Source organism: Electrona antarctica (assembly GCF_951216825.1).
Source record: "Electrona antarctica genome assembly, chromosome: 8".
Lineage (NCBI taxonomy): Eukaryota > Metazoa > Chordata > Actinopteri > Myctophiformes > Myctophidae > Electrona > Electrona antarctica.
This window is the reverse complement of record NC_136789.1, coordinates 16310814-16335813: the sequence shown is the minus strand read 5'-3', so window position 1 is coordinate 16335813 and position 25000 is coordinate 16310814. Positions and strand designations below refer to the sequence as shown.

At 41.7% G+C, this 25000-nt stretch overlaps 2 protein-coding genes across 2 annotated transcripts in view; one reads left to right on the top strand and one right to left on the bottom strand.

Annotated features, from left to right (window-relative positions):
- Positions 1–16121, top strand: part of camk2a (calcium/calmodulin-dependent protein kinase II alpha) — a gene marked incomplete at its 5' end in the record, with an annotated part of 37257 nt that extends 21136 nt beyond the window's left edge. The window contains 12 exons of the mRNA XM_079508746.1: positions 88–190; positions 807–890; positions 1169–1263; positions 2002–2124; positions 2457–2540; positions 3019–3061; positions 6220–6260; positions 6506–6554; positions 12384–12459; positions 12858–12952; positions 13250–13478; positions 15624–16121. Of these exons, the coding sequence (XP_079364872.1) occupies positions 88–190; positions 807–890; positions 1169–1263; positions 2002–2124; positions 2457–2540; positions 3019–3061; positions 6220–6260; positions 6506–6554; positions 12384–12459; positions 12858–12952; positions 13250–13478; positions 15624–15627 (1026 nt within the window). The 3' untranslated portion in view covers positions 15628–16121. The remainder of the gene's footprint in view (positions 1–87; positions 191–806; positions 891–1168; positions 1264–2001; positions 2125–2456; positions 2541–3018; positions 3062–6219; positions 6261–6505; positions 6555–12383; positions 12460–12857; positions 12953–13249; positions 13479–15623) is intronic.
- Positions 16122–21997: 5876 nt separating this feature from the next.
- Positions 21998–25000, bottom strand: part of LOC306927779 (small ribosomal subunit protein uS11) — a 3885-nt gene continuing 882 nt past the window's right edge. Inside the window, exons 2-5 of the mRNA XM_079507631.1 lie at positions 24054–24205; positions 23466–23627; positions 22584–22660; positions 21998–22109 (exon numbers count right to left, since the gene is read on the bottom strand). Of these exons, the coding sequence (XP_079363757.1) occupies positions 22042–22109; positions 22584–22660; positions 23466–23627; positions 24054–24202 (456 nt within the window). The 5' untranslated portion in view covers positions 24203–24205 and the 3' untranslated portion in view covers positions 21998–22041. The remainder of the gene's footprint in view (positions 22110–22583; positions 22661–23465; positions 23628–24053; positions 24206–25000) is intronic.

Sequence of the window (25000 nt, the reverse complement as noted above, 5' to 3'; positions counted from 1 at the left end):
AATATTCTCCAACGTCCGTTGTTATAATATAATCACCTGCACCTCTCCCCCATGAAGTGATATGCTATTGTCCTTTAATCTCCCCAGCCAGAGAACTTGCTGCTGGCTTCCAAATCGAAAGGGGCTGCTGTCAAACTGGCTGACTTTGGCTTGGCCATAGAAGTGGAGGGTGATCAGCAAGCATGGTTTGGTAAGTCATATTTACTGCCACCACCACCACCATCACCACTATGGAAAGCAGTTGGAGCATTTATTCCATATCTTTGATATGAGACGCCAGTTTCCTCCACCAGTGTGGTCTGTTGCTATCGCAGTGTTTTATGTGGGGACTGTGGCTGGAAATGTTCTTCTAGCCAAATCCGGCATGTTTACATGAGATCATGTTCAGTTGATTGTGACGTGACGTGACGTGACGTGACGTGACGTGACGTGACGTGACGTGACGTGACGTGACGTGACGTGACGTGACGTGACGTGACGTGACGCGACGCGATGCAACGCGACGCGACGCGACGTGACGTGACGTGGTTTTGTCATTTTAAAGTGCATATCAATTCGGAATGTGTAGCCAAAAACTGTCTGAAAAGTTTGATTTAATTATTAACCGTCCAGTTTGTGAAGCTGACATTTACTCAATTATTCAGGTTTAGTTCAATAGCATTTTAATGACTTACTAGAACATGGCAATCTAACAAACGTACACAACTGCAACCTCAAAAAAGTGAAATAATTAACAGCAAAATGGTCTATGTTGTTTACATACAATATATGGCCGAAGTTGTGAGTATGGTCCTTTGCATGTGTAGGCTTTGCAGGGACTCCAGGCTATCTATCTCCCGAGGTTCTGAGGAAGGATCCTTATGGCAAGGCGGTTGATCTTTGGGCCTGTGGTGAGATGTCTGCTGTTAAAATCTATTGTATTACAACTGTCAATCTTTAGTACATCTGTATTTCTATATACTATATGCCTATGGTAATTAAACATCTTACATTGTATTCTATTTAATCACAAGCCCAATGTTACACTTTTCCCAAAAGACATTTTTTGAAAAAACCTGTGGAAAAATATGAAACTTTTTTGGGGGGACACCAGGGTGAGCATGTTAATTGTGTTTAATCTGCTTTATTCTATTCTATATACTTTAATTGAAACTGTGAACACATACAGGTGTGATTCTGTACATTTTGCTGGTGGGCTATCCTCCCTTCTGGGATGAAGACCAACACAGACTCTACCAGCAGATAAAGGCTGGAGCGTATGATGTAAGTCAACAGGACCATTCCTCTCCAATATGGCTTAGAACAGTGGTCCCCAAACACTGGATCTGGAACCATTTGTGCATCACGGACACATTGTTATGGGGTCCCTTTATTTATTTATTTTGTTTTCTACATTGTGTTTTTTATTATTATTATTTCAAAAAAACATTCCCCTAAAAATAAATCTTTCATGAATTAAAAAATTAAATTAAAAAAGAAAATCAAAGACATTCCATTAATTAGAAAACAAATAAGTTGTAGTGAAAATAGCCGATCTACAAGCTCACAGGAATCGACACGTTGTGAGCTTGTAGATCTGCTATTTTCACTAGTTTGGGTCCCGGGGAGACATCAAAGTTCTCTTTTGGGTCACAGCCAGGCTAAAACGTTTGGGAACCACTGGCTTAGAACAGTGGTCCCCAAACTGGAGGTCGACCCCAAATTATATTCGGTCTAAAGTGGTTAATCACTACAGCAGCTGCTCTGCTTTTTGATTGAGTGTGGCTCCGCTCTGCCTACTGGTTGAGTATTTGAACACACTTGTTGCATGTTAGTCACAGACTGGTTTTAATGGATTCCTTATTAAAGTTAATAAAATGGGAGCTTCCTAAGTGTCTGCGGAAGTCCCTTCTTCTTCTCGAAGTTGAGTTACACCCAATTCATTCTTTCCCCCCATGGATCCATATTACTTCTCTTCTCCCCCTGTCTCCCCTCCTCTACTTTCGTGTCTTCTCGTCCTAGTTTCCTTCTCCAGAATGGGACACTGTAACACCTGAAGCCAAAGATCTGATTAATAAGATGTTAACCATCAACCCAGCCAAGCGGATCACGGCAGCCGATTCTCTGAAACATCCCTGGATCTCTGTAAGGACACGGTCTACCATTAACCTTAACCTTATCCACTAACACTTTAGTGTATCATTTACAGTGAAGAGGCAGTAATGTTGTTGTTGTTGTTGTTTTTGTTGTTACTGTATTATTATTATTATTATTATTATTATTATTATTATTATTATTATTATTATTATTATTATTATTATTATTATTACTATTATTATTATTATTATTATTATTATTATTATTACTACTACTATTAGTATTGATGTTATATGATCTTGATCCGTCTCTTTCTTTTTACTTCTCTTGCTCTCTCTCCCTCTCTGTCTATCGTTCTCTCTTTGTCTTTCCACCCCTAGCATCGTTCCACCGTAGCGTCCTGTATGCACAGACAGGAGACGGTTGAGTGCCTCAAGAAATTCAACGCCAGGCGAAAGCTGAAGGTACCCAGTCTGACTGACACACAACATGATGAGCTTCCACTGTTCCACAGTGTGGAATGTGGACACACTCAGAGTTACAAACGCTTCTCAACATCTGCTTATATTTGGACACTCAGAGTTACAAACGCTTCTCAGCATCTGCTTATATTTGGACACTCAGAGTTACAAACGCTTCTCAGCACCTGCTTATATTTGGACACTCAGAGTTACAAACGCTTCTCAGCATCTGCTTACATGTGGACACTCTCAGAGTTACAAACACAGTCTGAGTCTGACACACAACATGAGCTTCTACTCTTCTCAACATCTGCTTACATGTGGACACTCTCAGAGTTACAAACGGATAATGAACACTGAGGATTTTAGTTAATCATGTCATATAACTGTTGACTGAAATGTCTGTCTTTCTGTCTTTCTTTCTTTCTTTCTTTCTTTCTTTCTTTCTTTCTTTCTTTCTTTCTTTCTTTCTTTCTTTCAGGGTGCCATTCTGACCACCATGCTGGCTACCAGGAATTTCTCTGGTAAGAATCCAGTCACTTTTCTGCTTTTGTGTCAGAATTCACATCCAAATCTTGATTTGTATCAGTTCATTACCCAAAAAAGGAAGTCTTTTGCACACCTACAAAAACAACAGGTGCGTAGGAGAAGACCAGACAGGGGTCCGAGGAAACGTAACAAACAACATCCAACACACTGTCTTCAATTGAAAATGAACGTGTTGGTCATGAGACCTTCATCAGGTTATCCGACAACCTGAAAAGGACAAATGGATTTCACATTTGAAAACCGATTTGTCCAAATCAGAAAAGGAGTACCGGTAGGCTATACTTTTTGTGCTAGTAACAAATCACGTGTGTGAAGTGAGTGGTGAGTGGTGGGCCGGTTTCCGGCGAGCCGCCCCGCGTCCAAAAACGGGTTACCATGTGGAGGTCCCCCAGGGGGTCCCTCTACTGTACTGTACTGTACTTTACTGTCACTGTACTGTACTGTACTGTCACACCCGACATCATCAGTTACCAAACACTATTTTCGTGCTCGGACACAGGGACACATGCAGTCAGAGACACAGCCAGGGACACAGCCAGGGACACAGCCAGGGACACAGCCAGGGACACAGCCAGGGACACAGCCAGCCACAGACACATAAAGCTCTGTATAGGAGTGGTTGCACCACTCAAAAAGAAAAGACAGTCAGCATCAAGCATCAACACTCTCCAACCCACCCCATTCGATCTAATCTCCTTTTGAGCAGACCTGCAGGCTGGTTTCAAATACATTTATGTTCCTATTTTCAAACATTCATGAAGGCTAATGAGAGCACTGCATGGAAAGAAATAAAGAATGGGCATCAAAAGTGCTAACGAAAGGGGGAGGAAAACAGAAAGGCAGAGATGTTGCAGTCCCTGCTAATTGCAGTTTTCTCTTAATGAAGACGAAAGAGGACAGAGGAACGGAACATCCATCTGTGTGTGGAGACTGTGTGCCCACTGCCCATCTAGGAAATTCAGCAACAGCTGCCCCACGCACACACACACACACACACACACACACACACACACACACACACACACACACACACACACACACACACACACACACACACACACACACACACACACACACACATGAACACAAACAAACCCACACACAAACCCACACACACAAACCATGGAACATTGAACTGAACCCGATATGACTGACGACTGATAGAATGATTGGTTCTATTTCCTTCCTGCCTTCGTATATCTATACGGATTTCGACAGCAGCTGTGTGGGTTGAAAGCATAATACAAAATTAAAGTTGGAACCAGCACAATATTATGATCTGTGGATCTTCAGGGACCTGAAGAAGATCTAATTTTGTAAACAAAACACATCCACACCAGAACCAACACCCAGACTGCACTGCTGATCCAGTGAAGATCTGCTGGCTTAGAGGGACTCGGGGACAATTAACAGTTTACCACCAGATACTTACACGTGTGTGTGTGTGTGTGTGTGTGTGTGTGTGTGTGTGTGTGTGTGTGTGTGTGTGTGTGTGTGTGTGTGTGTGTGTGTGTGTGTGTGTGATAGAGCTGTCACAGCTGACATGAAGGGCACACACACACACACACACACACACACACACACACACACACACACACACACACACACACACACACACACACACACACACACACACACACACACACACACACACACACACAGAGCTATTGATAGCCCAGGGAAACCACCCAGAGAGCAGCCTGGAGCACGAGTGAGGGGTTATTATTAAACAGAACAGAACAAAAAAATTAACTTTTCTCAGATAATCCTGCTACAGATTAATTGCTGAATCTCTGTTTCTCACCAAAATAATAATATTCTCACACTATTCTTTACTTGATACGTGATTGTCTGGTACGTGATTGTCTATTTTTAACACCGTTCTAGAACGGGTTGCACCAGTTTGTATATCGAGCAGTTCTTTTGAACCTGTCTGTGACAAACCTGTTGCCAGACATAATGAAAAGCATGAAGCGAGTTTAGAGCGAGAGAGCAAGAGTAGAAGTAGGAGGCGAGGTAGAAGGGAGGGGAGAGTGAGTTGAAGTTTTGGAATGTGCCTATGCTGTTTGCCCTATCAATATCTCAAGTTGTTGGTCCTAAATTTGGCGTTGTCACTCTCTCCCTCCCTCTCTATCTTTCTCTGAACTATATGTCATGCTGGGAATTCCCTCTCTCTCTCTCTCTCTCTCCCCCGCCCTTTCTTTTTTCTGTCTGCCTGTTTTGATGGGGAGTCTCTGTTGTTGCTTTGGCAGTGTGCAGCTCAACATCTAAAGAGAGACAGAACCAGGGGGAGAGAGAGAGAGAGAGAGAGAGAGAGAGAGAGAGAGAGAGAGAGAGAGAGAGAGAGAGAGAGAGAGATATGACACTATGGAGGGTTAGTTAGTGGATTAGGTGGGGGTTTTTTTATCAGAAAGGAAGTAAAAGCGAAAACAGGATTCAGAACATCACAAAGAAGAAACAATAATGCAAGAACGACAAGGGAATGTAACCAAAACAAACCTGGATTTTGTCGAAACTCAAACTGGGATATATCGTATACCCTTAACTCACAAAGAAGACTGAAGATTACTTCTTCAAATTGCTTTTATTTTAATTAAATTATATTACATTTCTGCTATATATATTTTTTTAATTGGTCTACGGACATTTTTTTTATCACATGAAAACATTTGCTTTGTTTCCTTTGAAATTTAACTTTTTTCAGTTCTCACATACTCAACATTCAGCACAAACAGTAAAAAGCTGTGTAACAAAAGTTTATAATCCTTTTTTCAGATATGAAAAAGAAGCTTTGAACAAAACTTTTACAATAGATTTTGTTTTCATTTAGGGGCTGCATCATTGTATCCCTCTCTTTGAATTTCAAACTCTCTCGGATCAAAATATCAAGATTTCCGCTACATTTTTAAGTTACACTTAACCTGTGGGGGGGTCAGCAAACACACACACACACACACACACACACACACACACACACACACACACACACACACACACACACACACACACACACACAGAGAGAGAGAGAGAGAGAACGTGGGCATCATGCCATCTTTCCTCTTTTGGGCCTTTATTCCTTTTTTTATCATTCTCATACTTTTGTCTGTATTCCTGGCCGCTTCCGCTCAATCAGGAGGAAAGAGTGGAGGAAACAAGAAGACAGATGGAGTCAAGGTAGGACTCGCTAAATATCTGTGTGTGTGTGTGTGTGTGTGTGTGTGTGTGTGTGTGTGTGTGTGTGTGTGTGTGTGTGTGTGCGTGCGTGCGTGCGTGCGTGCGTGCGTGCGTGCGTGCGTGCGTGCGTGCGTGCGTGCGTGCGTGCGTGCGTGCGTGCGTGCGTGCGTTTATATCTGTATCTTATACTGTAAAGATCTGGGATCATAAAACATTTTGACATTATTATTGTTGTGTTCTTGTAGGAATCCTCTGAGAGCACCAATACTACCATTGAGGATGAGGACACAAGAGGTGAGCGCACGCACACACACACACACACACACACACACACACACACACACACACACACACACACACACACACACACACACACACACACACACACACACACACACACACACACACACACACACACACACACACACACACAATGCAGTGCAATGTTACAGCTGAGCAGGTGTTACAGCATAATATAGTGTATTATAAACATTTACTGGTATTTCGAGCAGGGAAAGGAAAGTAATGCGATATCACAGTCAGCTTTCTGTAGTGTTGAAATGTTTCACGGCGGACTCTGACAACACACATTCTCTCTTACTCCTCCCTGCGCGCTCTCTCGCCTTTCCCGCTGACGCTGTGGCTATCTGTGTTAAAATGACACTGATAGTGGGCCCTTAAGGCCATGTGCTCTCTCTCACACACTCACACACACACACACACACACACACACACACACACACACACACACACACACACACACACTCAAGCAGTAGTCCGTAAATAGATCAATGTATATGGCAGGAGGAGGCCGTGAATAGGAAGTCCGAAGAACCCCCTGCAGTTTAACCACATGAACCCTCGTCTCTATTCCAGGCATGTCATAATAGGCATGCGTTGGATATTGTTTATTTTGGGCGGAGACATTATTTTGGTGTAGAGATAGAAAAGAAGGAGGGGGGCTAATTATAGACCCCAGGTCAACTAAGTATATAGGGTTTAAGTGGTTTTGACACGGCTTGACCTGAAGTTATGAGATGTCAATGCGATGCTGTCTTCCTGTCGAAAAGCAGCTGTCAGTAACATTCCGCTTTCCGCATAACAAATAATGGGACTAAATAATGTAATCTACTACAGTGTGTGATCAAAGACGTTATTGCAGACGCATGACAAATTGTAGCACTGTTCTGCTTTTAACCAACAGGCCAATATACCGCCACCCTTGTTGTGCTGACCAGTTGACATTCTTGAGGCTAGTTGAATTATAATAATTCGTTTTTTAACCAAAAATGCTCGACTCGTGCTGCGTAGCCAAATGTGCCAGGGACGTACCCCAAACGCAAAGACACTGAGACTGGAGTAAGGGCAAAAAAGGAAGTTTATTCACAAAACGTTAAGCTTGGGGAGGTCTTTGGGGAACGTGAGGGGAATCCTGGAAGTGGTGAGAGGGTTTTGGTAATCCAGGGAGAGGGTGGAAGGAGTGGTGGAGCTAGGAGACACTGGGTTTGAGGAGGGAGCCTGGAAAAAAACGCAGCGGTGGCCGAACGGTTTGCGGAGCGGTCTTGATACCGGAAGGTCGCCAGTTCGAATCCCCGGACCGGCACGTTAAAATTACCACCGCTGAAGTGCCCTTGAGCAAGGCATTGAACCCCAACCATGAAATGTTCTATGAGCAGGGCGTGGCTGTAAACAAGCATTTCGAGCTTAGTCCACTTACCCTGGGTAAACAAAGAACTTTGCTTTGCTTTGCTCTATTGTGGAGCAGCTATGGGCTGATTGAGACCAACCACACCTGAGCTGGCTGCTGGCTGAAGGAAACGCCTGGCCCTCACCCTACGATGTTTGCAGGGGAGGGACTAGGAACGTGAGGAATGTGTGGCACAATAATGCCAAGACATTCATTCTTATAAGCAGACTAAGACTTCATCAATTTCCCTTTGGGGATAATAAAGTATATCTCATCTCATCATTAAAAGGCTTATTATCTAACTATATTCTCAAGTCAGTTTTTGACTTGGAAGACTAACAACTCAATTTAAAATTTCACTGGGAGGGAGGGAACTGTCAGCATATCTACTGCTGTTGACCACCGAGTTGCTCTACTCATGTGCTTTAGCCAAAGAAATATCCGTTTCAAGATTCAGTTATGGGTTTATTTATCATTGTGTCATGATGTCTCAACAGTTCACAGAATATTGCCACTGTTTTGTAAAGCGATTTGGTACCTTGAAAAGTGCTTTATAAAATCCATGCATTATTAAAATATTATTCGTGCAGATTTGTCTAGAAAGGACATATGTCCTTCCTTTCTATTTGAAATGGTAGTCTCGCATAGACAGATGATCTGAGGTCTCCGCCTTCCAGTCGAATGGGGAAGTCGAAACAGCTGAGGAAACCTCTGCTAAACAAACCCATGCCCACTGCTTTGAAAACCAATCCCCAGTATCAAGGTATTCCTGTATTGCTTCTGTAATGCAGTTTGTTTTAAAGATTACCGAACGGTTTACCACCCAGTAGTACAAGTCCAGAAAATGTACTTGAGTAAAAGTACAAAGGTATTGGTATCAAAATGTACTTAAAGAACCAAAAGCAGAAAGTACTTATGCATCGCGACGCATTGTGAGCTTGTAGATCGGCTATTTCCCAATGGCCTTTCAAATGGGCTTAAGGCTGTGTGTTTTGTAATAATATTCAAAATCTACAAAGTTAACTAAAGTTTTCAAATATTATATTGTAGTGCCGTAAAAGTACAATATTTGCCTTAGAAGTAAAGTAAAAGTACATCAAAATTGTACTTAAGTACAGTACTACTTGAGTAAACTACTACGTTACTTTACAGAGAGTTTTGTCCCCTACGGTGAAATGAGATGCCACCAGACGTACAGCATCAGTAGGCGGAGAGTTATGATCGTCTGGCCACATGAGACTGTACAAAGGGTAACTGAACCCAAATCTCAAATCTGGGTGAAGCCTGATACCCCAATCGTAGCCTGGGAAGCATTCCTTTCCGGGTTTATGATCCGGTCGGAAGCGGATGATATCTTATGTCATGTTGTAGTCGCTGATTTGTACTCATCAGACAGGAACCCCTGACAGGAACATCCGTATTACCCACAATTCCCCGTGATCAAGGGAATCATCATTTCATCTGATGCAGCGTATGAATCTGACACGTTTCTTCAAGTACTTCTTGGAATACCGGTAGTTTGTTTGGTATAGCCATATTTTATTCCAACTCGTAGCGACTTCAGAGACAAACCCAACCCAACCGGAACATGACATATATTTTTTTATCATTCGGTCTAAACCACGCCTAGACTGAATCACACAGCAATTTAGTAACACAGACCAGGCTTTCCTCTGAGGTGGAAAACCTTGTGACCCGAGGTTACCCCAATGGTGAAGAGAACGGCACTAAAATGCCCATCTGCTATTGACTGTGTTTCTGGTGCCAGGTGTCACGCTCTGTAGACTACAACAGATAGTAGTGACATCACCTGGCACCAATACCGGCCAATGGCAGATGGCCTGTTCCCGTGTTGGAGCTGTTTTATAACGGCAAAACGTAACAAATGCACACATGCATCCACGTAACATTTAACCACTTAAACCCTGCAGCATCCGTATTGTGTCGGATTGTGTCGGGGAAAGCTTTTGCAGAGAATAGCAGATGGACAAGCTCACAGCGATCGGCTGCTATCAGCAAAAGCTCTCCCCACAATAACCGAAAACAGACACTAGCTGCTAGCATAGAGCCCTGAGGTACTCCACTCAACCATATGGGGTTTAATAAATACCCAGCAGTTAATGACAGTGGTTAAAGCAGATCCAGAGCAGAGACCACAACGAAGGTCTGCACACTGTTGCTCCTTTAACTGCTATTTAACGGTGCTAATGAATTGCACTTGAGGGAGGTACTGTGTCCAGGATCTCTAGAACAGGACTCATAGTCATAATGCTAATCTGACAATCACTAGAGACAACAATCATGTTGAAGTGTCCTTGAGCAGGATGGGTAATGCGTACATTCTAACGCACTTTGGAAAAGGTAAATGTATATAAATGCAGCTCATTAACCATTTGTCATTAGTTATTCAATTAAATACGATCCCTAGTGGCTGCTCAGAGGACTTGCAATTTGATCGTTTCTAATAAATAAAGTCACATATCTTCAGGTTCTTCTGACTTCTGTTATTCCTTGGCCATTTTGAGAGGGAATTCCCTTTGATCTACAAGCTCACAACGCATTGGGATGTGACACCTTGGAGCTTGTAGATCTGTCATATTAGGAAATGTAGGGAATAGGGATGCAAGGGTAAAGGATTAACATTGTTACACATTGTTTTGATATGCTTGCAATTAAAGTATTGGTTTTAATTATTGTCATAAACAACTCATAATAGTGATAGTCTTAATTGGCTAGTTCCTTCCCTGTTTAACCTTATGCAAATTGTCGTGATTAATTAATTTTCTAAGGCTATGACTATGCTTTTAATGCTATGTGATATGAGATGTATTTGTGGTTTGACATTTGTTTTCAAGTGGGAATGTCTGGAGTACAACAACATGCCAATCATGAAACACAAAGAAGTGTACGTCTAGTTATTTGTCTGGCTGTGCAGCTGCGCACACTGAGAACAGATATAGAACAGAATAAATTAAACAGCTGCTCTCCTTGTTGCTATGCACAGTCTGGCAGAAAAATGCAAACCCATATTTAAAAAAAAATAATCTACAATCCGGGACTTTACAAAAAATAAAAAATAAAGCGTATTCTTTTTGTTATCAGTGATCACCTTTTTCCCCTTCCAGCTCAGCAGGAATAAAGTGGCATTTTGATCCAAGGTTGGTTTAGTCCGGCAGCCGAGGTGGACGGGTGGGGAATTTGGTATATAGTCTTTTTTATTGGCCTAAAATATTGTCTATATACATACATTCATGGATCCACTAGCTGACCGGCTGTCAGTATTGAGCAATTTATTTTATAGGGGTTTCTTGTGACCCTCCCATTAACATCCTGTATAAGGCCAAAATGTCAAAAATGTCAAACGTTCCTTATGATTAAGTAGCATGTGACATGATTCTGAATCCATTCCAAGCATTAGTTTTGCACAAAAAAACACTCCATGGGCTAAAAACAGCCATAGCCATTTGCCCAAAATGTGCTGACCATATCACATTTGTCATGGCTATGGCCGTTTTTAGTCCAAGTGTTTTTGTGCAAAACTAATGCTTGGAATGGATTCAGAATCATGATAACCCCCTAGTTTGACACGTCACATGCTACTTAAAGCATAAGGAAAATTTTTGACATTTTGGCCTTATAGGCCTACAGGATGTTCAAAAAAAGCTCCGGTCAGGATTCATGAATGTATGTATAGTAGACAGTATTTTAGTCCAATAAAAAAGACTATATACCAAATTTCCCACTTTAAACAAAAGAAGCCTGTCGGCTGCCAGACCGTCTGTGTTTCAATGCTTTTCCAATGGAAGTCACGTGGTTTGAACAAACACTTGTGTTTGATTGCCCCCCCGCCCATCAAACACAAGTGTTTGGTCAAACCACGTGACTTCCATTGGAAAAGCATTGAGGCGGCCATGAAACACAGACAGAACACAGCATGTTCGTTTGAAATGTGTGTATGAGGCCATCCTTTCCATGTTAAGAAAATTTGTATGCTGTCCCTCGCTGCTCTACCACTGAGGCTGTTTTATATAATGCTGCTATCTGCAGCCCGTGCTGGGCGTCAGCACTACAGGTGAACTTGATCATTTCAATCAGAGTTCCAAAGTTTGTGCAAAATAAAACCGTCAAAATAAGTCTGAGCAGTGAGACCTGACATTTGGGCAGGAAGCCTTTCAAAATAAAACTACTGCCGACTTCCCAATAGTGTTTGGAGGCCATTCTTTGACACATGACGTCACCTTGGTAACATTGACAACTTTGTGGATATCCACTGATCCAATGGACTTCACACCGGGCCCAGCAATGTATAGTATATTGCACTGTATAGGCCTACTGTATAAAGAAATCACACTTGTGTGAAGTGACTGTATGACGTCTTATATGTATCGTATCGTATCTTCTCTCTCTCTCTCTCTCTCTCTCTCTCTCTCTCTCAGTGAGGAAACAGGAGATCATCAAAGTAACAGAACAACTGATTGAGGCAATTAGCAATGGAGACTTTGAGAGCTACACGTGAGCAAAACACACACACACACACGCATGCACGCACACAGTTAAAAAGGGAACATATTTATTGATTGATTTATTAACAGTTTGCAGAATTACAGTACATTTCAAGTACAACTAAATACTAAATTATCTCCCACATTTTCCTTTATTTTACTCTTTCCTTCTTTCATTCTGTTCATGTTGTTGTGATATGAAACCAGACATCACAGCTGCCACAATAGTATTTTTCATGATAGTTACTAGCACCCCCTGCTAGTCATTTTCCTGATAAAGTAAAAACTGAATCACTTGTTGTGAAATAGTATCAACATCAGTTGGTGCTTGGTACCATAAACCCATGTCCTTCCACTAAGTAAAAATGTTGTTACCATAACACGTTTGTTAAATGTCCTTCCACTCAGTAAAATGTGTGATCCAGCTGTGACTGCATTTGAACCCGAAGCCCTGGGCAACCTGGTGGAGGGCCTGGATTTCCATCGCTTCTACTTTGAAAACTGTAAGAACCAAAGCACAAATGTACATATTTGCCCATTTTAGGTGTCATACATTGTGTGTTGTATAGTGTTCATTTCATGTGACCTTTGTCTGTCCTTAGTAACAACAGACGTCCATTGTGAATACATCTCTGTATTATAGAGCATAGCAGTGGGCATGGTTTTCTGGACCCACTTAAAAATCGGCCATTCATTTTTTCCCATAGAGATTTACAACAATATTTATATCAATTATTTTAAGCCTAGAATCAAGCCTAACTTCCTTCCTCCCTCCCTCATCCTCTGCTGCCTCTCGTCAGTGTGGTCTAAGAACAGTAAGCCCGTCCACACCACCATCCTGAACCCTCACATCCACCTGGTGGGAGAGGATGCAGCTTGCATCGCTTACATCAGAGTAACTCAGTACATCGACACCAATGGACTACCCAGAACGGCCCAGTCGGAGGAGACCAGAGTGTGGCATCGCAGGGACGGCAAGTGGCAGATTGTCCACTTCCATCGCTCGGGAACCGCCTCTGCTCTGAGCAAGTAAGGAGGGAATCTCTCTCTCTCTCTCTCACTCACTCACTCACTCACTCACTCACTCACTCACTCACTCACTCACTCACTCACTCACTCACTCACTCACTCACTCACTCACTCACTCACTCACTCACTCACTCACTCACTCACTCACTCACTCACTCACTCACTCACACACACACACACACACACACACACACACACACACACACACACACACACACACACACACACACACACACACACACACACACACACACACACACACACACACACACACACACACACACACACACACACACACACACACACACACACACACACACACACACACACACACACACACACACACACACACACACACACACACACACACACACACACACACACACACACACACACACACACACACACACACCATCATCATCGGCGGTCACTCGTATCCGAGTATGACTGTCCTCCTTCTTGGTCCTTGTGGGTCGTCAGGTGGCGATGGAGGCCGATTCTGGACCCGATTATTCTGGTGCAGTGTGGACAGGGGAATGTAGTGGTGGGTTTGGGTTGGACCGGTTTACTGGATGTTCTCTCCTTTCTGAGTCTGCGCTTGTCCTGTGCAGCATGGCGGAGGTCATTATCATACTTTACAGCACCCTCACGGACAAGGTTTCTCCAGGTCGTCCTGTCTGTTGCCTTGTCTTCCCAAGCTTTGAGGTCAATGTGGCACTTCTTTAGGATTGTTTTAATATTGTCCTTATACCTCTTCTTTTGACCTCCCGGGGCCCGTTTCCCTTTAACAAGCTGGGAGTACAGGACTTGTTTTGGGAGGCGAGAGTCAGGCATGCGGACAACATGGCCAGTCCATCTGAGCTGGTTTTGGGCAATGGTGGCAGTGATGGTGAGAACGTTTGCCTCCTCCAGGACGCTGGTGTTAGTGCGTCGGTCCTCCCAGCTAATCCTGAGGATTTTCCGGAGACACCTCTGATGGTACGTCTCAAGTGCCTTTATGTGCCTGCTGTATGTGGTCCAGGCCTCTGACCCATACAGAAGGGTGGGGAGCACCACAGCTTTGTATACCAAGATTTTGGTCTTTGGTTGGAGGTCGCGGTTCTCAAAGACTCTCTTCCTTAGCCTTGAGAAAGAGCCACTGGCACAACTGAGGCGATGGTGTATTTCATCATCGATGACAGCATTTGAGGATAGGAGGCTGCCGAGGTATGGGAAGTGGTCCACATTTTCCAGTGTGACGTTGTCGATGGAGATGTTGGGGGGTAGGACAGGTGTACTGCTGTTTGGTGGTGGTTGGTGGAGGATTTGGGTCTTTTTTATGTTAATGGCCAGACCAAGCTGTTTGTATGCTTTCGCAAATGCGGATAAGATGGACTGTAGGTCCTCTTCCGAAAGGGCTACAAGGGCGTTGTCGTCCGCATACTGCAGCTCCATGATTGATACGGTGGTGGTTTGACCTTTAGCCCTGAAACGGTTGATGTTGAGGAGTTGACCGTCAGTCCTGTACATGATGTCGACTCCCTGGGGCAGATGCATGCTTGTAAGATGGAGGATAGCAGCAATAAAGATGGAGAATAGTGTTGGAGCGATGACACATCCCTGTTTGACTCCTGTGTCGACCCGGAAGGGTTCAGTTTCGTCTCCACTGCCGCTAAGTACTGTGGCTGACATATTGTCATGTAGCAGTCTCAGTACCCGGACATACTTTTCTGGGCAGCCAATCTTTGCCAGAACACACACACACACACACACACACACACACACACACACACACACACACACACACACACACACACACACACACACACACACACACACACACACACACACACACACACACACACACACACACACACACACACACACACACACACACACACACACACACACACACACACACACACACACACACACACACACACACACACACACACACACACACACACACACACACACACACACACACACACACACACACACACACACACACACACACACACACACACACACACACACACACACAAATCTAAGACAAAATTAAAACAAAGAAAATATGACTGATGAAATAATGACAAATGGGTGCTCCTCTCCTCCTCTCTCCCGTCTTTCTCTCATTCTCATTATGTCTCTCCTCCTCTCCACCAGCTAGCTGAGAACTCCAGAGTAGAGGAACCTTCAAGGGGAGCCCGTTTCCCTGACAACTGATTATCTGACAGTGGCCCAACCGACTGACCAGTCAACGGGGTTTGGGGGAGTTTTTGCTTGTTTTTGGCAGCGGGAGGGGGAACTGGGGAAAGGCCGGCACCCCTCACTCCAAACATGAAAGTGGAGTTGACTAAGTAACCAACCATCCAACCAATAAACCCCTCTCTTCGCTTTTTTGTTTTTAAGTCTCTGATTGGTCACTTGCTTGGACTTCTCTTCAATCGTGCCCCTCAATGTTGTAACTGGCCGATATTTAAGTCAATGTTATGAAATCATATTACACCAGTCACCATACTATAGCCTACTGCATATTATACCCTACAGTCATAATAATATCATAATTATCGACAAATAGCTAATGTATGGTCCATAAATGAAAGTTATATTGAAATCCATAGTTTGTTTATACAGAACATTTTTAGATGATGATGGTCTATTTTATATTATATTCGCTTCCACCAAGGGGTCCAAAATCGACCACTTTCAACCTGCCATCCCTATTTTGGCTGTTATAGGTGGAAAAATGCCAACATTTAAAAATAATAATCAGTAGGTTTTGGTTTATGGTTAAACAATTAGTTAACCTAGAAAAATGTGAGAGGGCCATATATTTTTGTATCTAACCTGCCAAAAGTGCAGACTCCACTTTGTGTTCTTCCATTAATAATAGCACTTCCCCCATTCTAGATGTCCTCCTACACAGAGATTATGGAGAGTATGTGCTAGTTCTATTACATTCGGATCTATCCTACATGTATTGTGGAATGGAGACTGAAACATTATTCCCATTGTCCTATTTAACACCACAAGTGTCGCTTTTTCCATTTGTCCAATTTCCTACCTCCTACCTCATGTAGCCTGTCAATTTGACAGGCTACATGATGGTGGCTGCAGTTATGATTAATTTCCAATCATACTGGATATGCCCAAGAAGTACTTTCTTAAAGTATTCCCTGAATGTAAAATTATAAATTCTCATGTCAGGGCAAGTTATGAATGTTCTTCACAATCAGGGGACGAGATGAGATTCAGTTTGTAAGGTTAGGTTCCAGAGGTTGGCTTCCTAGTATAAGGATTGGCTGCTAGGCTTTGAAGTAACACCCAAGAAAGATGTGTTGCAATATACTGAAGTTACTTCAGCTTTTCAAAAATGGAAAATCAGTAGAAGGGAAAGTGTGTGTGTGTTCGTGTGTGTGTGTGCGTGCATATGCGTGTTGGAGGGGGTGCGGATGCAGTGTACTAGTATAAGTTCATATTAATGCCATAGATCGTACTTCAATAGTAAAGTCAGAACCAATGTTGCAGTGAAATGTATTTAGTACATATCCTAATAGAAGCTCAAGAAGGACAAAGCCCTCATCCAAACTTTCCAACATTGGATTTTGATATATTGATTGATTGAACACTTTGCAGAAGAAAGTACAGTTCAATACAAGGTGTGCTAAGAGGATTTCAACCCAAGAAAGAATATGTCTTGTTTCCATTGGGGTCCTTCATACACAATTCATCGAGACATTTAATGGCATACATACAAATATGACTGCATCAACACAAAAGGCAAGGCTGGTGCAGATGTCTCTGCATCTCTACACAGCTCAGATGTTATTGACCACACATGATTAATATACTACAATCATTAGTTATCGAATATGTTATAGTGGTGTCTGAGCTCTCCATCTCAACTCTGTTGATGGAAGGAAAATGCAGTTTTAAGTATAAGTATACTAAAGCTCCTCTGGTTTCTGGCCTGCTCTTCTTGGAGCTGTTCTGGTTCCTAGTGGTCTAAAGCTACAATGTTAACAATTCCATTATTTTGGTGGTTAGTGGTTACCTGTGGATTTATTTTTCTTCCAATTTCCAACTTCCGTAATTGGACATTTGTTACATTGTCTCAACGTATCTCCTTTTATATTCCTTCACTACACTAAGCTAAACTGAAACCCACTGACAACTTATTTTTCTTTGAAGGAAAAAAAAACCCTAGGTCTTTGTGAGATGGCAGTGCTATATATCACCATCTAGATTCTAGATAAACAGTTCTATTTTACTCTGTAGTTCCTCTTAGCTGTTACCTGAAATGTGTTGAGTTTCTTTATTCTCTATCAAATATTTTTAACGTCACTGGTTTTAATGCATGCTGGCTGTGTGTTTGTGTTTCTGAAACGGTTACCATAATATTGACATTTTAAAATTTAGCCTGCTAGTTTTCCACCAAATGCCTCAAATGCTAACAAAATGTCATGGTATCCTTCAAGACTTGATATTCAATACCTTTTGTCTCAGAGGTTTTAAAAACGGTACTATTTTACTGTCACAAGAATGTAGATCTTTGTAAAGTGATTATTATAATTATTGCATTTGTACTGTATATCAAAAGCTTTCTCACATCCAATCAAACTTCCAGTGCTGACATTTATTGTAAATGATTACATTTATCTTATGTGTGGCGATCTATGTGTCACCTTAGCAAACAGCTGCCTCTTAATGTCTGACCTGCTTCAACAGACTACTGCCAATGCCCTCGGCTTTTACTTGATGTCACTCGTGCCATTTGGCACCCCATTCCAGAGAAGGGTTCAACTTGGGATACAGAAAACAATAACGAATGTGCTTCTAACTGGACCAGAATTGTACACTGTAAAGTCAAGTGTTCGTTTAACTGTGGGAGTGAGCAAATGGAACCATTTGGTTCCATTTCTACATTCCCAGAGTTACAAATGGTTAAATTTAGCATAATTTTTGCATAATTATTAGTTTTTTGCAAGAATGGTCAGGGATAACAAATGGCATCTAGAGAATGTATGGCTGTTTTCTACAGTAGATTAGTTTGTGTTTTATAATGTAACATGTAAAGTTGTGACTTTTGAAATACGTTAACTGTCTGAATAACACTGGGTGTATGTATACAGTACACAGTCACTGGACATATTTGAAATGTAATTTTTAAAGCACTTGGAACTATTTGATGTTTTTTCTGAAAAAGTAAATGTAACCCAAAATAGATAACTATTGAGTTCATTATTATAATCTAATCCTGCGACGTTCTCAATCAATTTTAAGATGTGGATGCAATTATAGGGTTGATGTCATATTTGATGTGGTGCTTAATGTTTATAAATGGACTTGAAATAAAACCAGTGGTTGCCATCCAGTTTCCGCAAGAAGCATCCAGACAATCAGTGGCCAGTTAACATTCTAAAAAGGTTATGGCAGTATTGCTTGTGGATTACAAAACAATTTGTTATCGATCAGTTATTGTCAGCAAGCAACGCTGTTGTGCGATGGAATATAAAAAAAAGCCATAGTATTGCAGACAATATCAGCAAGGAAACAATACACAAAGTACTGAGGTCTGACCTATCTTGGCTTGCCCAGCTGAAAAGGTATCGAAACATGTATTTTGATAATTGGGCAAAAATGCACCAGTTTGGCAACTATAAAAGTGGCATCTGTATGTGAATGGGTTGCTTCTTCACCAGGTTTACTAGGCTACCTACGAGCAACAGGATAGCCACAAGCTGCCACCTTGTGGCTAATGGTATCTTATTATTTCAGCAAGGAATACTAAGTGCAACCCTAAGTTGTCAAATGTGACAATTAAATCAAATTAAATGTGACAATTAATGTGACAAATGTGACAATGAATGTGTCAAATGGTTACATTTCTTTAACCACATTTGTCAACCCAAATGTCCCTATTTTGGGTACATTTTCTAAATTTTGTGAAAGTGGTTAATGGTTAATACAGATGATTTAAAGTAGCACACTACCCTTTTATATCATTGTCATTCCTTTAGGAAAATGTAGAAGTGTGACGTTTGAAAGCGATGAACACTTAAGACTAATTAGTTGGGCACATCAAATAGACTCAACTTTTATTTATTTTTTACTTATGGATATTGTACTGCAGTTAGTTACCGGACACTTTAATGCTGCATGCAGGTATGTAATGTGCTGAAGTTGACAGTATGCGTGTTTCTGAAAATTATCTGTTGTAAGATAGGTGGGTTTCATTTTTTGTAGTAGGCCTAGTTAAATATGTATCACTATCTACATTGTGTATGAAATGTTTGTGTAAATAAAATTATAAATGATCAAAAGGCATAACTTTGCCATCGCTTTTCTCATTTCAAGATTGTTCCAGATTGCTATGAAAAGCGTATTTGAAATCTAAAGGCAGATCCATACAAGTAGTGTGTGTCTTTCTGTATTCCCTTCACTCAAACATATAGTAGAAGACTGCTTTTGTTAAATCAAAGTAGAGTAGTGCAACACCCTTGAACAGTGTTGGGGTTCAGCACCTTGCTCAGACACGGTGTGGGCGAGCACAAATACCGGCAAGTCACTTTTTAAAAATGAGTTCCAATATAGACGGGATGAGCAGAGTAACCTTGAGCTATTTCAGTGAATATTCACATAAGTAGAGTGCTGAGAACAATGCAGTGCATAAAGATAAAGATACCAGATAAAGTGCCAACAATCCTGCAAACTTTGAAAGCCAATGTTAGACAATTAGGATGGCATATGAAATATCGGACAGATCCATCTTGAACACATGAGTATAGAGATAGTGTGTAACGATTTGCAGGACTTTGACATAATCTGGAGGAGTAATATCCAAAATTGTGTTTTTCAAAGGTCTGCCTCCTGTGGCGTTATAACAAGCCGAAGATTTGGGGCAGAGGTTCATCGTTGGCATCCAGTCCCTCTACTGTACTGTACTGTCAATGTACTATACTGGCACCCAAAATCATCATACATACAGTTCATGTGCGTGTGTTTGTGTTAGGTTGGACACAAATGGTGAAAAACAACCATGCTGTTTTTGTGCTCAGACCCACCCAGGCACCCCCACAACCCCCCCCCCACACACACACACACACACACACACACGGTCTGTAAGGACCACTCAAAAAATGAGCAATCATAGGCCAGGTTTTCACCTGGCAAAAACGAATCCAACAAAGCTAACAAGTAACCAAGACCTATATATCTGCTTAACTAGCATCAAGGTCGTCAAGACTACGTTGGGAACTCTGGAATGAGTCTACTCCGCAGTTCATCTGACTGCAATGAGGAGTTTCCAGTTGAGCCAGGAGGGATAACACTAATCATATATAAAGGGGTTAAGATTTCATCATGGCGACGAGACCCCTTAAAATACACAAAGGCTGCAAATGAAGGCACTCAGCCCAAAATATAAATGCCAGTCCTTCAAGGTCAGGGGAGCCTGTCTCCACTACACATACCCTACTTTGCATGAAACAAAGTACCCCTGCACAGACCAGAGACAAAATGTAGACGCCGCATTTGGCACTGGGGTGTATGCTCTCAAGTGAGGGCAAGCTTCCGCATTGGTGCCAAGAAATTAATGAAAGGAAGAGACATGAGTCACGTGACTGGACGCCGGAGATGAGCCATATAACGGAACACTTCCACCCTCACAGCCATACACGTCACACCAATGAATTGCAGCGCGAATGTTGTCACTTCCACCCTCACTGCGATACACGTCACGCCAATGAATTGCAGCGGCGAATAAGGAGTCTACCTTTCTGTCTATGGCACACACAACCACAACAGAAATACCTGAATAAAGCCCAGACATGTCAACTTGATATTTGCATTACCTTATTATACCCAGTAAGACCCCCGACAACTAGACAACCTTGATTTTCTCATTTTATTTTGGGGAATAACAAATTGTTGAGCTATTTTTTGAACTCTCTCAAAGCAGACACTGGAGTGTCACCTTGTCATGTCAGTTTCTTTTAACAAAATCAATGCATCAGCTGACATTTATTCAGAGATGCCCATTAAAATTGACCGACAATCATTTAACATGAGGCTGACTTGTTTTCTGTTCAATTCCCAATGGACAAAAGACATATCAGCTTAGCTGATCTGGTCAAAAAGATTTCAGCTTGTATTTTTTTAAGTTAGGCAAGCCCATTGGTGATAACGCTTTTCACTCAAGAATGTCTGCCCCATCTCAATTTGAAGTTGGAAATTGCATAAAATTGGGTCAACTCAGTGGTCCTCTTAAATTATAATAAACTGGTGGTTTACAGTTTTAAACCATTAAGACTGTAGTCATATGTACATTGTACATAAAGCCTTGCAGATGGTGAATAATAACCATTTAGATTTTAGACTAGATAGTAGATACCCGCACATTGGAGTTGACACAAATACTAGTTTATAAAATACAGTATATCCTTTAACAATCCACAGTGGAATTCACCAGCAAAAATACATTTCATGTACCTTTATGGAGCTTTAAAACTCATAATCACCAGTCGGAAGACAAAGCCTTGGATTGGAACCTTTTATTGGGTGGAATAACTTGATCAAAACACTACAGACGACGACCGCGACGTCCTCCCTTTCTGCGGGTAGAGTCTGAGGGAATGGGTGTCACATCCTCTGCAGAAGAAAAAACATGATTTAGCTAATTAACCACTTCAAACAAGTTCTGTTTAAACTGCAAATTGACTTGGTAATCATATTTAACGATAAAAAATTGCTCGCCTTTTTTGTTTGGTGTCAATAGGTCAGGTTTTTCAGGGCAGGACTTTCTCAAAAACTAAAAACTAACTAAAATAATTAATTGAACTAAATAGAAATGGTATTAAAATACGTAAACATCTAGCAACTGAAAAGGAAACCCATAATAGAGGAGCAACCGATAGAAGATCCGCAACTTTCAATGGTCAGTTTTTCAACATAGCATCCAGTAAAACAATGTGAGCTCTGCATTGTCATCCCGACTATTTTACATTGAGCTCTATGCAATAACCCAACTCTTTACTTTCTTCTTTTACATATTGTCATCAGCTGCAGGCATCGGTCAAGATAATGTGCCTAGGTCAATGTATGCAGCTATTTCTTTAGTCTTACCAATACGTCCGATCTTCATGCCTGAGCGAGCCAAGGCTCGGAGGGCAGACTGAGCACCCGGACCAGGGGTCTTTGTTCTGGAAAAACAACACAAGCGGATCAGTCGTAGACAGACATGTACTGTGCTTGCCATCTACACAAATGCACTCGTAGACACAGGACATGTGCAGTCATGGTCAGAAACAACAAAAGGTATAAGTGTAACTTGGAATGGCTGCTTTCATTTCTGAACAGCAGGTCAGCACTGCACCTAGCAGAACTGACCCAATACAGAATGGCTGATGACCGATTCTTACATTTGTGACTTTCCATGCAGCTACATTTGAGTAAGACTGATCCAATTAAATAAAGCTTCAACTACACAATCAGCCCCATTTGGATTGGAACCCACTGGTGGGCAGTCTCCTTGAGTGTTTCAGAAATATCCTTTTCATTCAAATGGCTATAAGAAACTACAGTGGGGTTGAGGTTTGTTTGAGGGACAAAGAGATTTCTCTTGTCAGTTTCTGGATTTCAGTAGACATTAATATTGTATTTAACCACTACTCATTCATTGAAAATGAGCGACCTACTCAAGCTCACGGGTTGCATCACGATGCATTATGCACATTATGTTGGGATCTCCGTTATTATACTAATTAATGTGCTCAAAATAGGGACATCAATAAAATTATGCTTACATTGTTAATTGAATCAATATATATAATTATATTTAAAAAAAATGATATTCTCGATTAGTAAAATTAGAAAAATCTCCAAAATAATTGATAATTGCAGCCCTAACTGTATGCACAGCAACCATAGGTCTACCAGAGGAGCAGGGGTAAATAAATTAGAGACAAGACAGATTTGTTTAGAATCATACATTACACACACACACACCTGTTTCCTCCGGTGGCTCTCAGTTTGATGTGCAGAGCAGTGATGCCCAGTTCCTTGCAGCGCTGAGCAACGTCCTGGGCTGCCAACATGGCAGCGTAGGGAGAAGACTCATCTCTGTCAGCCTTCACCTTCATCCCACCAGTCACACGGCAGATTGTCTCTCTGGGGAGGGGGAGAGATAGCAGCAATCAATTACCATGCAGTTGGCACTTTTTAACTGCTGGACCCCAATTTGAATAGGACTAGTGGTCTTTGTGGCCAATCAACACCTGTTGTCGTATCACATAATGATGCATGACTCCCTATTTGGGCATGGTTTCAGCCCTGATTTTCCTCCTCTTATACGGACGAGGCACTGGAAGTCTAGCGGACGACATTACCCATACCCAAAGTCAAAACTATTTCAAAAAGTACAGAGCATAATGTAATGTAATTTGACGCTAATCGGTCCAGCAATTTCTTTGATTAGGTCCAGACATAACCCAAAGCAGAGACTACTAGAAAGTGACACCTTTTTTTCAGAGCCAAGACATGAAAATCCCCTCTTGCTCCCAACCTTAACAAATGTGCCTGACCTAAATTACTTACTTTCCAGACAGGTCAGTGACGTGGACAAAGGTGTCGTTGAAGGAGGCAAAGATGTGACAAACTCCAAAGACATTCTCTCCCTCAGCCACCTGGGGACCCAGGCTGATCACCTGCTCCTCCTTCTTCTCCTTGCCTTTGCGGGGAGCCATCGTCTGTGGATCAGACAGAGGAGAGCAGTTATTTTACCATTGCACGATTAAAGCATACTTACTTGCATGCTCAGTGTCACTCCTTAAAAACCTTAGACAATCTAAAATTCTACATCTACAATTTAAGATTAGTCTACTTTAGGTATTTTGGTTAAGTGTTAAAAGGATCGTCACATGGTCGTTTTTCCACAGAACACTGCCACATTAAATCATGACTAGATGTGACTTTAAACATTTAGACAAGATACAATTATTCTGATGTCAAACTACTGACATGTACAATCACAAATTAAGGCTGTAATTGTAAAACCAATCCCTGTATAATGGAAAGCATTTGCTAAAGGCTCCATGGAACAGACGAGAAAAACCAAGCAATACACAGGACAGATAACAGAAGACCAATATTTATATATTTGGTGGATTGACAAGGAAGTATCCCCAAATTTAAAAGCAAACACTGAATGCCACATGGGGTTAAGATGAGGGGCTGAGTGAGCATCAGACATAACGGTAATCAGAGATGGTAGAATGCATCAAATCAATAGATGTCAAACCACAGGCCTTGCACAACACAGACAACCCTGGCCCCCAACAAATTACAAAACATAATGAATCAATGAATGTGGCATAAAACATCTAAAACATGATTGAGGATGATAGCATGTATTGGTCAGCTTGTGTCCACACTGCAGTGCAGTATAACAATTCCAACAAACTCACAACCGACAAAATTATGTTTGGCTTTATCCTGATCAAAACTGCATTCTAGTCTGTCCACCAACAGCACATCATGTACTG